Genomic DNA, 17,999 nt, shown 5'->3' on the forward strand with positions numbered 1-17,999 from the left:
TCACCACCCCCCAGCCAACTCCCCCCAGTTTATATATTGAGCATGACATCACATGGTAGGGAACAGCCCTTTGGCCAGTTTGGGTCAGCTGTCCTGGCTGTGCCCCCTCCCAGCTTTTTGCTGGCAGGGCATGAGAAGCTGAGAAGTCCTTGACTAATGTAAGCGCACTACTTAAATTACTAAAACATCAGTGTGTTATCAACATTATTCTCATACTAAATCCAAAACACAGCACTGTACCAGCTAACAGGAAGAAAATTATCCCAGTTGAAACCAGGACAAAAGGTCATCAGCCATCCCAGACCTGATTATCTTCAGGGTAGGAGAACAGAGAAGCTTCCTAATGACACACATTTTACACACAAATATCTGCTCAGTACATTTAATGAAACATTTAAGTATAAGAAAGGACTCCTGGTTACTCATGAACTATTTCCTCATTTGCCTCACTGATGGTCTTATCACCCATTTTAGACTTTTCCCTCCTCCAGTTCAGGGAGGAGGGAGTAAAATAAGCATTTTAGAAGCTGTACTTGAAACATTTAATCTAGTAAGCACTAAAGAACTTCAATACAAGAAAAGGCTAATGCAACAACAACAAAAAAAAAAGAGCAACAAATTCTAACAGTTTTTATCCTTGAACATTAGACGTTTTTACATTTCTCTGCTACCAGCTACTCATTGGTGTTGCTAAGCAGAAAGTTTTTAAGTCTGCTCATACTCAAATTGAATATAAAATTCATTTTAAATCAGTTTTTTTCTCTGTTCGGAGCACAATGAAACACAGGCAAAGTTTCAGTCCATCTTTCATACTCTAAACAACCTTGTGACATGCTACAGTAAGTCTCACAAACATACTTTTGTTAGCAAACAGCTTAAGCAGCCCACCAGAACTACCTACCCACTCCCTAAGCAACAAAGAGCTTCAAAAACAAACAAAAAAAGTACTTTATATAGCAGTAGACTCAAGTTAATCAAAATGACTGCTTAGTAAAGGACATTTCCTCTCTCAATTTTATTAAAATTATTATGTGTCAGTTCAAGAACCTAGCTCTCAAACAAAAACAATTTTTATCTGTAACAACAGCTTGTCAGTGGACTTTTGCTTGAATTTTGGTAACCTGACCAGGAAAGTTCCTTCAGAAAATTGCAGAGCAAGCAGACAAAAATCTGAACTTTTCAGTGAAATGGGATATTTTGCCTCATAAAAGCCCATCTTCTCCTACTCTCAATCAAGTGTTTAGATATAAAACTTCCACAAGAGCTGAAGAAAATTAGAGGATGGGTGAAAAGTTACCTAAAACTAAAGATCACTGAAGCGTTGTTCATACAAGTTCAAATGAAAAACGGGATTAACTTCTGGACTCCAAAAAAATCTATTTTTCAGATCCTATCAATGTTATTAAGAAGCAGTACATTTTTCCAGTACATTTTTCCTACTACGTTGTATATAAATTATATGATATAGCATTAACCACTCAATTTAGAGCAGAAACAAGACATTTGGAGACACATTCTTTAAGAAACATTAACAATAACCACACTGAAAACTGGGTTTGGACATTTCTGTTTTATGTTTAATTACATCAAACACCTATTTATGTGCATACAGCACTTTTCCAAGGCTTCTGGTGATAACATTCCTATGTATTTTAGTAGGAACAGTCAAACCTCCACACCTACAACATTCATCACACGAAGCTGCTACTGTATTATGAAGACAACAGAATATTGCACTGGAAAAAAATGCTAGTAACTCATGATTTTCTGAGATTTAATTATATACTTTTAACTGGAGTTCAAGCTATTGTTACAAGACTGCATTACCTTTTGCTGTTTTACTTGCCTTGTCTTGATCATGGTACTTAGTTGCATACTACAAAGAGAATGCTTTTAAATGATGTACTGCTTTAATACATTAAATGGTTTGATGGTTTATTTAGAAGTGAGGTGCCATAATATTTCCCTCTCCATTTAAGAATGAGAACAACTGCTATTTGTCTTGAATACTGTAAATACTGCAGAGTAAAAAGGAGTATGCAAGAAACTGAAAAATGTCAAATAGCCATGCAACTGCAAACTACACATACTGAGAAAGCCATCAGATTTGGAACAGTCAAGTCCAGTGTTAGGACAGCAAGATGCAAACTGAACTATTTCTTGTCAGTTCAGCGTATACAGAAAGAATTTTAATTCCACTTCCTACTTGTAGACATACTTTTCTTCAGTTTATATAACATAGCAGAACACAGGACTCGCTTTCTTTTAGCAATAAGCAGAAAGATAACTTCAATAAAATAATGAAAAAAGCACTCATTACCCCTATCCTGATACTAACTCTAAGTAAATACTGAAAAAATTGGGTAGTGGAATTATCCAAGAAACCTCTCATTCCACTCCTTTAAATGTGAAGACAGAGATCTGGTATAATTTATTATCTTTTCTTTATTTTTTAAAAGAACCACCAAATTCTTGCAATGCATGGAAGTTTAAACTGTCCAAACTGAAATAAATATTTTAAAAAGCCTTTTTTTTTTTTTAAAGTGGAAAAACTGCATAATTAATCAGGCTTCTTCACAAAGAGAGGTTGCTTTTGGAATGCTAGAACTCATGTGCCTCAACATTCATTAACGATCTGAAAAGGAGGTTGAGCAAGATGACTTAAGTTTACCAGTAATAGCAGAGAGAAAAAGAAAAGCAAACAGATACCTCATGATAGGGGCTGGGCAGTAAAGCAGGAGAAGAAAATTCAGTGTTGATAAATACAAGATTTTTTTTTTTGTGACACACAAAAACAATTCCAAATTTATACATACAGTGGCAAACTCTAAACTATTACCATTCAATACTTCCATATTATAAATAGGTGGTTCCATAAAATCGTCAGCTCAGAACTTGACAACAGTTAAGGACAGCCTTAGAAGAGGGAAAAGAACAGCATGAAAGACTTGCCTTTGAGGTTGTGCAGAGCAGAGTTTAAGACAGGATTTGGGTTTTCTCCTCATTCATTCCTGCATGGTAGCATGCCATGACACAGCCCACACTTCTGCTTATCTGGACTTCAAGTTAAGTTCTGCATTTCACCAGCTAAATCATTCTCCAAACCTAGTCTGAATTTTACTCCAGGGTTACAAAGTTCCATGTCCCCACAATCCCATACCTGAATACGCCCACGCCTGTAAAACAATTTTTGAAATGCCAGCTCTATGGGTGTGTAATCCAGCAAGTTGTACAGTGTATCCTCTTGAGACATTTCTCTCAGGTATTGCAATAGTAACAAATTGCAGTATTTTTGTCTCAAGAATACTCCATGGTTAACTTCATATTTTTTCACTAGACTACAGAGAAAAATCATGGTTTTGCAACTTAATTTTGTATGGTTTAATGTTACCTCTGTATCAAAGTGAAGGCAAAATGCCAAGCTATAAATGGACTAATACTCTAATTGAGATGGTTTTTTAGAGAACCATTATCAAAAGGCAGCACTTTAAATTTAAGAGCATGTACTGCTTATTGTAAGGATTGCCCAACAAAAGGTCAAACCTCCTAATTACAGAGAGTACTATATAAGTAATGCTTCAAGAAGCTCAAGGTAAAAATACATACCTCCTTAGATATCTATTTTAATTTGTATTCCTATAACACCTGTATAACCCAGATGCAGAAGTTGCATTGTGCTACGTATTGTAGTTAAACTCCACACCTTGGGGCAGTGCCTATCTTGTACCTGAAAACGTAACGGATGCTTCCCGTGCTAAGTACTTTAAAAACACATGACCTTCGAGCCCTTTAGGTAACATGAAAATAACTGAGTTCATTGGAAGATATAAAGAATAGATCAGGAAAGCTGAACCAAAACGCTGATGAATAGTAGGGCCTTAAAAGACAAGCAGACAAAAGCCAGTAATCAGATACAGTAAAAGCAGCCAAATGATGAAAAAGAGGAGCCTAAAACCAGAATGATAACCTAGGAGAATTGACTCTAAGACTAACAAGTTTAACATCTAGGACAGATAAGAAACAATTCAATAATCAGTGAGAGAGGATGGACAAAACCATTAAAAAGTCACTCAAACATAATGCAAGCTTTTTCTTTTTCAAGCTAGAGAGCTCAAGAAAGGTTCACAGTTGTCAGCTCCCAGTTCTCTAAACTCTTATCTATGAGGAACAAGCAAATCAATTCCTTTGAAACATATTTAACACACAGCTTCAATCTTGCAGCTTTTACCTGTCATAAATAGCTTGAGTACTTTAATAACTGTACAGGGAAGCTTACAACTCTCTGCAAGCACCACGAGATCTAATGAGGGAGTGAGAAAGGAAGTCAGGAAAAAACACATACCTTGTGTTGTTCTATTGCATCTACCCACTGTTGTCTGTGGTCTGAGTCCTGAGCGCGGAGGTACCAAACACTATCGTTTACGCTAATATCAAATCTGCATTCATCAAAGTCATGGGGCTGTGACAGAAAAGAGTGTAAGAGTAGCTAAAATTAGCAACATGATCAACAATACCTCACAGAATATTTCGACACTCTAAAACACTGTAATTAGAAAACCTGGTCTATATTGTCTTGAATTCATCCTAGACTCTGAATTTCATTTTATGTAGTGTCTCAAATAACAAACATACACTCTTATAATGAAAAATGCCAGCCTTCTGAAATAGAAAAACCTGTTTATACATTCTTGTTAAATAAAATTGTCACAAAAAAGTTCCACACAAACATTGATCAAAACTTCACAGTTCAAAACAAATCCTTTAGCAAAATGACTACTGGACATCGCCAGGAAAACACACCTTTATATATTTTTTAAATTTTATTTCAAAGTAGAAAAAAAAAATTAAGGTTATTGCTATCAGTATTGACTTTAGATGGAAGGAATACATACATCGTAGCAAAAAGCACCAGGATAGAACCATAAAAGCAGATTATAGCAAAATGTCAAGGAAGAGCAGGAACTAAAGGAAGCTGTGACACCCTCTGCCTCAACTATTTTCACCATGTAAGACAGGATTGTCAGATAATTGCGAGCAACATGCAATCCTTTCCAATATCACCACTCGAATGCATCTAGCTTTCAGGTCACGTGTCAAATACTAAAAAGCTTTTACTCACATTACAATGAAGCTGGTGAGGGAAGTACAGGGAAACAAAACAACAGTCTAATCTGCCCTGTGCCCTGACAGTGTCAGTTCAAAGCTACTCCTTAGCAAACATCCAACTGAGCACAACATTCCCCCCCACCCACCCCTTGAAAACTATTCTTAAAGAAACATAACAGGTATAGTTGAATACATTTTTGAATTTGAATACAAAGAAAAGTTACACAAGCAAGTAACTGTGGGAAGCTAACAGGCTCTAAGGTTAAGACAAATGACGCGATCTGAACCATAGAATACCAGGTTGGAAGGGACATCAAGGATCATGTGGTCCAACCTTTCTTGGCAAAAGCACGGTCCAGACAAGATGGCCCAACGCTCTGTCCAGCTGAATCTTAAAAGTGTTCGATGTTGGGGAATCCACCACTTCCCTGAGGAGATTATTGTAATGGCTGATTGTTCTCATCGTGAAAAATTTTCCTCTTGGGTCCAACTGGAATCTCCTCAGGAGTAACTTGTACCCATTACCCCTCCTCTTTTCCATGTGACTCCTTTTAAAAAGGGAGTCTCCATCTTCTTTGTAGCCACCCTTTAAATACTGGAACATGGTGATAAGGACCACAAATATTGATTCCAGATGCTAACACAAGTCTACACATTAGTAATATCCTTTACAATATAAGAATCATTCTGCGAATACGTTCATCTTGCAGACAACTAAAGCACTGTGGATCACTTGTGGAACACTCCACAAAAGAAAACCCAGAAGGAAGTCTCATTTGTTGTCATGCCCAACAGTCTATTGTCAGTGATAATTATTTTCAAAGGATCTGGAAATCAGAAGCTACTTATACATAATACACAAACTTTCTTGTTTAAATATACTAAGGAGGAAGAAAAGCACAACAGAAGCCAAACTACCCAAATAAAAAATGAGCTAGGAAGAATTTAATAAGACTACATGGGGCTTCACTTTTTTTTTTTGAAGCTTCACATATTTGGTCAAGAATCAGAACCTAAGTTCAATTTACAGAAATTTAAACTTCCCACAGAAAAAAAACCCAGCAACTGACAAAACTGACAATCAAGTCAATCAACTGCAGCTACTAATTACTTAATACCTGATAATTTCAGTTCAATTCAAACAACTTTCAAAACTGGTTCTATACACTGCTTTGCCTTCACTGAACCACAGAACATAGGGATGTAAGAAGGGACATGTGGTGGGTTGACCTTAGCTGGATGCCAGGTGCCACCACGCTACTCTATCACTCCCCTCCCCGCAGGACAGGGAAGAGAAAATATAACCAAAGGCTCATGGGTTGAGATAAGGACAGGGAGATCACTCAGCAATTATCATCACAGGCAAAACAGACTTGTCTTGGGGAAATTCATTTAATTTCTTGCCAATCTAAACCAGAGTAGGATAATGAGAAATAAGAACAAATCTTAAAACACCTTCCCCCCACGTCTCCCTTCTTCCCAGGCTTAACTTCACTCCCAATTTTCTCTACCTCCCCACAAGCAGCAAAGGGAACAGGGGTTGCAGTCAGTCCACCACACATTGTCTCTGCCACTCCTTCCTCCTCACGCTCTTCCCCTGCTCCAGTGTAGGGTCCCTCCCACAGGATACAGACCTCCATAAGCTTCTCCAACATGGGTCCTTCCCACAGGCTGCAGTTCTTCATGCACTGCTCCAGCACGGGTCCTTTCCATGGAGTGCAGTCCTTCAGGAACAGACTGCTCCAGTGTGGGGTCTCTCCCACAGCAGACAGTTCCCCACAAACTTCTCCAATATAAGTCCTTCCCATGGGCTACAGTTCTTCACGAACTGCTCCAGCGTGGATCCCCTGCAGGGTCCTAGGTCCTGCCAGAAAACCTGCTCTAGTGTGGGCTCCTCTCCACAGGGTCAGAGGTCCTGCCAGGAGCCTGCTCCAGCATGGGCTCTCCACAGGGTCACAGTCTCCGTCGGGCACATCCACCTGCTCTGGCATGGGGTCCTCCACGGGCTCCAGGGTGGATATCTGCTCCACTGTGGACCTTCATGGGCTGCAGGAGAACAACCTACTTCGTTCATCATGGTTTTCAGCATGAGCTGTGGGGGAATCTCTGCTCTGGTGCCTGGAGCATCTCCTCCCTCTCCTTCACTGACCTTGATGTCTGCATAGTTGTTTCTCCCACATATTCTCACTCCTCTCTCCCAGCTGCTGTTGCACAGCAGTTTTTACCCCTTCTTAAACATGTTGTCACAGAGGCACTACCATCATCGCTGATTAGCTCAGCTTTGGCCACCAGCGGGTCCATCTTGGAGCCAGATAGAACTGGCTCTGTCAGATATGGGGGCAGCTCCTGGCATCTTCTCACAGAAGCCCCCTTGTAGCCCCCCACTACCAAAACCTTGCCACGTAAACCCAATACAGGGCATCAAGTGTTCTAGTCCAGGCCCCTCTTCTTCAAACTGCATTTGCTACGTTATTATTACTATATATGAGAAAGACGTTTATCTGCTTTAGGGTAGCAAACCTGCCACATCAATGTGTCAGGCTTACATGCTTGTTCCCAGCCACCCGTCTGCCAGGTCCTCCTTTAGCCATGTGGTGGGGGACACACATCTTCAACAATGGAAGGTTCTTACCATAATCACCCAAAAAGCAAGTGTACAAGAATTAGCTATGAAAGTTTTTCCTGCCATGACAGCATTCCTCTGCTCCATCTCTCTGAAGCCTTTGGGTGGAGTTAAAAACATGCTACGCAGTTAGAAAGACTTGCCAAAATTCACCTTAAAAGCCTGCAGTACTACTGATTCCATGCTTCCATACACAACTTACTCCAGTGCACAATCATCCTTGCTTCCCCCCCCCCCCCTCCATCTCTAACCTAAACATCTTCTAATGCGATTTAAGACCATCACCTCTCTGCCCTTTTTCAAAGGCAGGTTTATGTACTCCCTTTCTTTGCACAGCAACTTCTAATATATTTGAAAATCTATGCCTCGTTGCTAAGACAGGGAAGAGAAATGTTTTCCCTGAGGACTAGCTAAAACCTTTAAACATTTTTCTGGGCCATTCACTGCATGCATGCTTCTGCATTACCTATAGTTAGGAGGCTAGGCTATCCAAAAATCAGGTCTAGGTTTATACTCAGTTCACTGTGCAGTTCCATGTTACAAAAAAGCCAGCTGATCAGGTGGTCCTGTTGGACAAGTTGCTTGAAGATAAGAAATATCCACTAACAAGGCTAAATACTGGTTCAAAAGGAAGTTAGGCAGGTGCTACATGATTTGCTCTTGACAGATGCATGTTACCTATTTACCATCTCACAGTACTTATTAACTGCCTATTTTCCATATTTTTTGGCAACTGAAATCAGACAAATTTCCCCAACTTCCCCCCCCCCTTTTTTTTTTTAAAGACAGGCTCCACCATAAGAACCCTGAATTAACTGAACATGAAAGGCAAGTTCTCTAATAGGCATTTTACCAAAAGCAAATAAAAGACCTGAATCACGTGACCTGTTCTTTCCTTAACACAGAACAAATCAAGTTGTTGATTAACCCTTTCCTCAACCAGGAACGAGTTCACATTTCATCTTCATTGATAACTTGGCAGACTTCAGTATGTAACTTTTTGGTATCATCTGTTACATCCTCCTCCCCACTGAGCTATGGGCAAACTTCCTTGGCTTCCCTCTTGCTATAAATACTTTTATTGTTTTCTGTAGCTGCATCTAGCAGAGACCACAAAGTGTTATTCACCGCTTCTTAGGTCTGTCCTTTATTCTTTTAACATCCTCCTCAGACTAGTTTGAGCCTCTCCTTACACTTGCTGGAAGTTTTTCCATTTCTCTTCACTTTCTTCCTGTAGATCTCTACTTATTTCATTTAGATCTCGTTTTTTCTGAGGTTCACTGCTTCTAGCCTAGTGTTCACTTTCCTCCTTATGCTCAGAAGCGATTATAAAATGGTACAGTTCTTAGCCAGCCACCTGACAGGACACTGGAGGATAAATAGGGATTTTCATCTGTAACAAGCTAAGGACCTGTGCCGAGGCCAGGATACGTCCTACTGCCCTTTCACAACCAAGATAAGGCGAGAAAGAGGAATGTTTTAGTCATGAAGGGAAGTAGGAAGCAAGTAGGAGTTCTAACTATCTAACTAAAGCAGGTTGGAGAACTTCAGCTGCTTTTTCCTAACACCCTCACCCCACAACAGCCTCAAGCAGCATACATACATATACTGAGAGGGCACTGGGGAACAAATCCCAGACTGACATGACATTGTGAATGGGAGCACCTAAAGCCTTTATAGCATTTTCAAAGGTGAGTTGGGCAGACTTTAAGAGTCTGTGGCAGAGGCAGCCTGTGTGTACGCCAAGGGCTCCTTCCAGCATTAAAAAAACCCCATACAGCTAAATCATAATTCCATGCAAGAATATCATGCAAGAAATAGGCCTCCAGCATCCCCAAACATCCTTTCTGTGTGCCTCCTAAGCTTTCTTCTGAGGCACCTGCAGAGAATCCTACTGAAATAAAGGCAATTGCAAGTATTCAAGTGTCCCAGATCTTCCTGTACAAAACCAACCGATACTAGCTCTTAAATTCTAAACAAGCAAGAACAGCTTACATGAAGAAACATTTACTTGGCTACAGTTACTGAGGAAGTCCATAGCCAGCTCAGGTCTCATGAGTCATAGCTGACTGCATTACCACAAAATCCTTCCTGCTATACAGCCCTCAAGCCCGAGGTATTCATGAAACAAGCTTCAGAGCTTGAAAAATACCGGTTAAAGTGCTTAAGGCAAATCACACACAGAAGCTTAGGTGTTTTTATATACTTCACAACCTTCAAGAGTCCTGCGTAGGAGAAAAAAAAACTGGAACGAAGAAACTCTTGCTCGCTTTCTCACTACTCTAAATGGTATTTCTTCTTTTCCCTACAGAACTCATGTCTGCACATCACAACCATTAAAGTGTGCTTGTGCTATTCCCATTGCAGAACTAAAACTTATCTACAGTTAACTTATTTTAAGATTTTGAAGGTTTTTCATATTAAGAAAATACTGAGTAGGGCACTAGGACACAAGACAAACAATAGAGGCCTACAGAAAATGAGAACCACACCATTCTTTAGTTCTCTCTGACACAAATGTCACTAGCATAAATGTGACAGAGGCTGTTATCTAGCCAAGCTCCACCGGTTCGCAGTTATTAACAAAACAATACCATATACTGCTGTGAAGATAACTGAAGTTTACAAATACACCAGTGTTATACACTATAATAACATACATTAACTGAGTGAAGACAAGCATTGTATTTATCTAATTCAGCAGTACAAAGCTATCCCTGAAGCTTTGACATAGACATTTTTTATTGGTTTTTGTGATGCCAATAAGTAACTTTTTTCATACAAGATTAAGAAAATTTAGTAGAGCTGCACACTGATTTTGCCCACAGCTAAATGTGGAAACCTGTTCAGCTGCTGAATACAATTAATGAATTTATAAATTCCAGTCATATTTAAACCAGGTTCCAAACACCTCTAATGCTAATTCTCATTCATCCTGCTAGAACACCACATTATTTACTTCTCTGTGGACTGAGTTATCACAGCCATAAAAATCTTGGAAGAGAACTACATTCATAAAAAGGCAATTTTACAATGAAGGCAAATATTAAGTACTACCTCTCTTATTCCCTGTAATAAAACTATTGCAAAACTGTGAGAAATCATTACTTTAGAAAAGGCATTTTGTAAAGCAATGCATTTTGGTTTACTTAATTATGTTTCACAAAATTCTCTTAAGGGCAAAAGCTTGAATGATCTGAATTCCTCTGATGATCCGTTAGCTTTCAATCATTAGCGAAGACTTTAGTAGTAGCTTTAAGCTAGAACATGAAACCTGATGTTTCCTCCCCCCTTTCTTAGTGCAGCTCAAAGCAAGTTAACAGAACTTCTCATTTTTTTTTCCAGGTAGGCTTGAGGATGGTGTCAGTCAAAAGTTACTTAACTGAAAATTGAGAAAATGAATTAAATTTTTTGTAACCAAACTGAAAGATTTTTCTTAAAAAAATAGCCTAAACTTACATGCCTTATATCAGAATATCTAAGCTATTAAAAATGCTAATTGTCAGCTTTTAAAAAACAAAAAATGCCTTATATAAGTAAGACTGACTTAACATAAGACTATTCTTCCTATATAAATGTAAAGTGTTTTGCATACATTCCACTGATGTAAGTGCTGTAACCCATGTTTACAGATTTTTTTTTTTCAAGTAGGATGTGTATAGGGACAAACCACCCCAAGATCACTTCTCCTCCACTCAGAATATGAGTCGGTGCGTTTTGCCTTTTGCTTCACCTGATGGGACAGTACCGGAATACCACTTTGCAACTCTGACGTCTATCTGCAAGCATCTTCACATTCACAAGCTTGAAAAATCTTTTAAAGATAGCAGTCTCCACCAATTGCAACTTAAATACTTCTTATAAAAGTGGACATGAAAAGTTATACCCTGGAAAATGAGATGCAAGCCAGGCTATCGTAACTAATGTTTGCCAGCTCAACAGGGCTGAATACACGATCTTTTCCCACATGAATGGTGTCACTTTCCTACAACACAAGGTACAACTTATCCACTGGTTTGTGGATTAGTTTTTCCACCATCCCCATGGAATTCAGGAAAAAGCGTCCCTTCTGCACTGTTCTGCAACTTCCTGAAATCCTCCAGCTACACAGTACCTGAACAAACTACCACTTCCTCCACAAAAAAAGGAGTTCAGAGCAGTTACCACGTAAGATCTACAGATCTGCCTTATGTTCTCATAGGTCATTCAGTAGGTTCTGGACCTGGACGTATTCACTCAAATGCCAAAACCCCCTCTATCCTCTCTAGTTTCCAACAGAAAATCCAGAAGATCATTCCAGGACCATATGTACAGTACAAGAAAGGATAGAGGGGGACAAGCAATTATCAGAATATGCTAAATCACATCTATAACATGGTATTACTTTTGAAACAGTTCAAAAGCGGACTGTGTTCACACATAAGCAAGGGAACCTACTCACAACAGGAGGCAGAAAACTGGACAAAGGGAGAGATATATATTCGATAATTTAGGAAGCAATGGACAAAACCACTATCGCACATTAAACAGAGAGAAGGCACAACATCTGATGAGCTATAAAAATATGATGCTGAGGACCTTAAAAAGTAGCTTATCTAATGCAACAGAAAAAGGGGAAGCCAATGAAAGCAATGTAAAGTAACAGGTAACAAGATCAAATTAAAAAAAAAATCCCTTCACGCCACCATTTTCAGTAAGCAGCATGTATCAAAATAAGAAAAGCATTGCAGTTATTGAGAAGTGAGGCTAACACCAAAGTGTGTATTTTGACTGTGGCAGCAAATAAAAAAAGAACTATCTGATGCCAGGAGGGAAAAGTTACATGAACACTTTCTAGATATACTTATTTTGAGGTGCTAACAAAAACCTAAAGATAAAACGTTTACTTTAAGATTTGTGCTGTATGATTGAAGGAATTAATTTTAAAAGTACACATGAAAACTGCTTTTCAGCTCGCACGTAAAACCAGTTTGGAATTGGCAAAAGCTGTTATTATTCAGCTAGGGAAAAAAGCAAGTGAAAAACCTCAGCCAAGTTTCAAAAAGTCCACATCTTAAAATAATTTTTCTAAAGCATTTAATTCATGACAGATCCAAACTGTAGAGGAATTATGTCCCCTCCCTACAAAATCTAAAATGGCTGAAAACATGCTAACTTAGGAAAACCCTTGAACAGAAAAGACAGTGAAATGAAGTACCACAGAGATGATTTTAAAGTTGTGTTCTATATGGTGAATAGGAAAAATCCTCTCAAGCAGCTGAATCAAAATATGTGTTTTACCAATGAATACTATGCTTGGTAAGAATTTTACCAGACAAGATAGGTCTAAAAACATGGTCTTTTGTGCCCTATTAAATACTAAGGAGAAGTATTTAGTCAAGTTAGCGTTATTTCTTTCTGGAGTTACTGTGCATTTTTCAGAATACAGCCTGAACACTGCCATTCCAAATGGCCTACTCCTCCTTGTATCCTTCCTTGACATTATTTCCTCTGAATGAGCATCATCACTGTATTTTCCTTCAGAGATTTCTTCCTTTCCCAAAGTTTGAGTACATGCAGCAAAATCCTCCTTCTGCTTAGGAACAATCCTTGCCCCTTCTTATTCTTTCAAATACATTAATCACAAGCTATGCCTATAATGACTCTCTAAATTACTGTGGTGGCTTGAACCTGGCTGGCTGCCAGAGCTGCTCTCACTCCCCCTCCTCAGCTGTACAGGGGGAGAAAATAAGATGAAAAGCTCGTGGGTCAAGATAAAGACAGGGAGATCACTTACCTACTGCCATCATGGGCAAAACAGACTTGACTTGGTGAAAATTGATTTAATTTATTGCCAGAGTTGGACGGTGAGAAACAAAGACAAAACTAAAAACACAGGCACAGGAGGATGGGGAATGAGGGCTGCAGTCAGTTCATAACGCTTTAACTCTGCCGCTTCTTCCTCACACTCTTCCCCCACTCCAGCATGGATCTTCTCCATGGCTGCAGTCCTTCAGGATAAACCTCCTCCAGCATGGGCTCTCCACAGGCTGCAGCCTCTTTCAGCGCAGATCCAGCTGCTATGGTAGGGTCCTCCACACGCTACAGTGTGAACATCTGGTCTGGTGCGGTCCTCTCCACAGGCTGCAGGGAAATGCTTGCTGCACTGTGCTCTCCTCCATGGGCTGCAGGGGATCTCTGCTCAGCCCCTGGAGCACCTCCTCCTCCTCTCACCTCAGTGCTTGCAGGGCTGTTTCTCACGCTTTATCCTCACTCCTCTTTCTCACACACAGCCGAGCAGCATTTTTGCCCTTTAACCATTTATATCGAGGTGTCACCACAGTGGCTGAGGGGCTCAGCTGTGCCCTGCAGTGGGTCTGCTGGAGCCGGCTGGAACCAGCTATGTCCAGTGGGTGGCAGCCCAGCCTCTCCTCACAGAGGCCAAAGATGAAAAGCTCGTGGGTCAAGATAAAGACAGGGAGATCACTTACCTACTGCCATCATGGGCAAAACAGACTTGACTTGGTGAAAATTGATTTAATTTATTGCCAGAGTTGGACGGTGAGAAACAAAGACAAAACTAAAAACACAGGCACAGGAGGATGGGGAATGAGGGCTGCAGTCAGTTCATAACGCTTTAACTCTGCCGCTTCTTCCTCACACTCTTCCCCCACTCCAGCATGGATCTTCTCCATGGCTGCAGTCCTTCAGGATAAACCTCCTCCAGCATGGGCTCTCCACAGGCTGCAGCCTCTTTCAGCGCAGATCCAGCTGCTATGGTAGGGTCCTCCACACGCTACAGTGTGAACATCTGGTCTGGTGCGGTCCTCTCCACAGGCTGCAGGGAAATGCTTGCTGCACTGTGCTCTCCTCCATGGGCTGCAGGGGATCTCTGCTCAGCCCCTGGAGCACCTCCTCCTCCTCTCACCTCAGTGCTTGCAGGGCTGTTTCTCACGCTTTATCCTCACTCCTCTTTCTCACACACAGCCGAGCAGCATTTTTGCCCTTTAACCATTTATATCGAGGTGTCACCACAGTGGCTGAGGGGCTTCAGCTGTGCCTGCAGTGGGTCTGCTGGAGCCGGCTGGAACCAGCTATGTCCAGTGGGTGGCAGCCCAGCCTCTCCTCACAGAGGCCACCCAGCAGCCCCCACCCTTGCCATGTACACCCACTGCAATTACAAAAGTCCATCCAGATCCTTTTGTCTCTGTGAGTTATTTTTGAAGACATTTGGCTTTGAAAGCATAAACATTAAAGTTACTAAATAAAGTCATTAATTTTGCAAGGGTTTTTTTAAATATCATTAACTATCCTAGATCTAACTTTAAGGGTGGAGCACCTTAGAGAAAGTGTTATACTTCATTGCTTATAATACATTTTATTAAAAATGTACTGAAAACCTAAGAGATGTTGCAAGTTCTAATTCACTTTTATTTGTAATACTTGCCCCTGAAACAAAATTCAAGTAGATTCACAAACCTGGGGAATTAGGGTCAGAGAAAATTCACAACACAAAATTCTGTTTTCCCTTTCTGAATTCCAAAATCCAGGCAAAACCTAACAGAAACATTGGACTAGAATGTCTTGCCTTTCCTCACTGTTATTCTTAAGCAAAAAAAACCCACTTTTTAGTTACATCAACTGGCTGCAGTTTTTTTTTTTTTACAGGATATAGGAAAACCTTATTGCAAACAAGCAAGTAAACAAGACAGCTTTATGCCTACTGAAACAGTGATGATCCTTTTAGGTGGCAAAACATGGGATATCTAATAATTTGCTCATTACTACACTAAAAAGAAAAACTTTCTCATAATGGCACATTTACACATGTAGAAAAATCTTATCAAGAAAATATGCTTAAAAATAAAAAGCCTATTAAATGTTTTTACGTTCTTTGCTACTACCCAAATATTTCACTTTAGGTCTTCGGTTAGGATATTTGCCTTTCAAAATGCCTTTCAGCACTGCTTTTTCTTTTAAATAATAATCTTATCTTTCCAAAACCTAGCTAAAGTAGAGGGCCCACTGCACTCAGGAAAGCAGAAGCATGCTAAATAGAATTTAATATTAGCTTGTTAGCATGCTATGCAAACTTTAAAATTAGCTTGATTTAACCCATTGCAAAGAAGCTCTCTCATCTGAGAATTGCCTTTAAGTCTGGCACAAGCATATATTGTGTTACTTTAGCAGTGAAACCACATTTAAAATTTGAAACCTATAGTTCTCAAGAGCAAACCTGGTCAATCTGGTTTTCTGCACTCCCGGCAGAGAGGTTCAGATGCAGGAGTGACCATATAAAAATAATTTTTAGACTTTTTGTGGGGAATCACCTATAGTCTTACAGTACCCAATTTGTTAATTAATCAAGTCATGCATATTGGTTTATATGTAAACACACCTCTGACACATGCTATTCCCAACTGCCTACTGAAAAACTTGTAATAGCAAGATATAGAGTATAACAAATACACACTCGAAATATCAAATATCAATTGGTCAAAGACATGGAATGGCACCTTAATATTTTATCCAATTATTTCCCTGCTAATAATGTGGAATTACTATGTAGTATCAAGTCATGCTATATTGGTTTATATGTAAACACACCTCTGACACATGCTATTCCCAACTGCCTACTGAAAAACCAATGACTTGTAATAGCAAGATATAGAGTATAACAAATACATACTCAAAATATCAGCTAAACATTGGTCAAAGACATGGAATGGCACCGTGTTATCAGAAGAAATGAGGGCAAGACTGAAACAGTTATAAAACAGCATGTGCACACAGCCATTGCCTAAAATGATCTACTAGTGACTGTGGATACCCTACGTAAGAGCTCCATGGATTAGTGATGGGGTATTAACAGATTTAGATACAGTGAAAAATCAGGATGTAACTAGTGGCCCTGTCCTGTTTGAATACAGTCTGAAGAATCCTAAACTTTATCAAAGTCATAACAACTTGCCTTGAGAACTATCAGTTAATGACTCCAAGATACGAGATACTGGAAATGGAAGTGTGTATGTTGTCGCTTTGGTGGGAACCAAACCAGAGAACTGAGTCCCCTGCAGAAAAATGCATATGACGCTTCTCAGGTATCCATTAACAACAAAATACTTGCATTATCCACTGACATCATGCATCAGCCATGGAAAAAAAAAATCAGAATTAAACCACCTGGAAAAACATCAGCTTAGAATTGATTTGAAATCACCAAGTTAAACTTGTGAGAAATCCCATCATACACAGCAAGAAGCTAGAGTTATTAATCAGGTAGGAAGCAAGGCAACTTCACATCAACTTTAGAGAATGCAGAAACCCAGTGTGTCATTTTTTTAAAAGTTTATTTTTATAGGAGAGTCAAATATAGGATCAGGAACCACATATACACTGCTGCACCCCTAAAATCACTATTTGTATATTAATTAGCTTTGTTGTATCTCATACTATGTACTGCAGTGTGCCATGGAAGACCCAAAAGCTGTACATACACCAGCAGCAACAGTACAATATGGATTTCACAAGAAAACCATGAGGCAACACCCAGAGGAGATACTCTACCCCAGGAGAAAAGCTTTGCTGCACTACGTTGAGCCAGCAGGGAGTGTAGAGCACCCTGGACTTAGACTGACAGTGATGGCAACAGAGAGTGCCCATCCTATGAAAGCAGTGGAGCTGCAGGTAAAGCAGAGGCTGCTGTACCTGTGATAGCAGCACACTAAGACCTAAGAGTAGCTTGGTTTGAATCCAAACATAAGCAACTTAATACAGTACAACTGTATAAGCATTTCTATAAATGCAGTATTAACATTACTAGCAACATGCCTTATGCTAACTAAGCAAGGCCCCAGTCCTGATCTGTAAGACTCATTATCAACTTGTTAGGAAAACTGACTCTGTGAACTAGGCCTTAGTACCAGGGGTCTCTTGTTATGACACACAATTTAAGCATGAGATAACAAAGGTCTTGAAAACATGGACACAGACTAAAAGCAGAGGCCCCAGATCCATAAACAACTCTGTAATGGTCAATTACTGGTCAGTGAAAAAGTGCAACCTCCAGAGCTGGGGAAGCTGGTTTTGCTCTAAGTAGCAGCAGCTACATAAGGGAAAAAAACCAAACAGCTAAGCAACAGGGCAAGGCACCTGCTGCAACCTGGGAAAGCAACACCTCCCCAGCATCACATCACATGTAGTCCAGGACCAGGAGCCTCGACCATTTTATAAAAGATGGTTATAAAAGATCCTAAATTGAAGCGGGGGGGGGGGGGGTCGGGGAAAAAAA

The 17,999-nt window shown here is 39.9% G+C and overlaps 1 protein-coding gene across 1 annotated transcript in view; it reads right to left on the reverse strand.

The window, feature by feature from the left end:
• COL4A3BP (collagen type IV alpha 3 binding protein) overlaps positions 1-17,999 on the reverse strand; it is a 94,446-nt gene that overhangs the window by 60,540 nt on the left and 15,907 nt on the right. The window contains exon 3 of the mRNA XM_009280307.1: positions 4,343-4,459. Coding sequence (XP_009278582.1) covers positions 4,343-4,459 — 117 coding nt within the window. The remainder of the gene's footprint in view (positions 1-4,342; positions 4,460-17,999) is intronic.

This window comes from Aptenodytes forsteri, unplaced genomic scaffold (genome assembly GCF_000699145.1).
Source record: "Aptenodytes forsteri isolate BGI_AS27 unplaced genomic scaffold, ASM69914v1 Scaffold387, whole genome shotgun sequence".
NCBI classification, from domain to species: Eukaryota; Metazoa; Chordata; class Aves; order Sphenisciformes; family Spheniscidae; genus Aptenodytes; species Aptenodytes forsteri.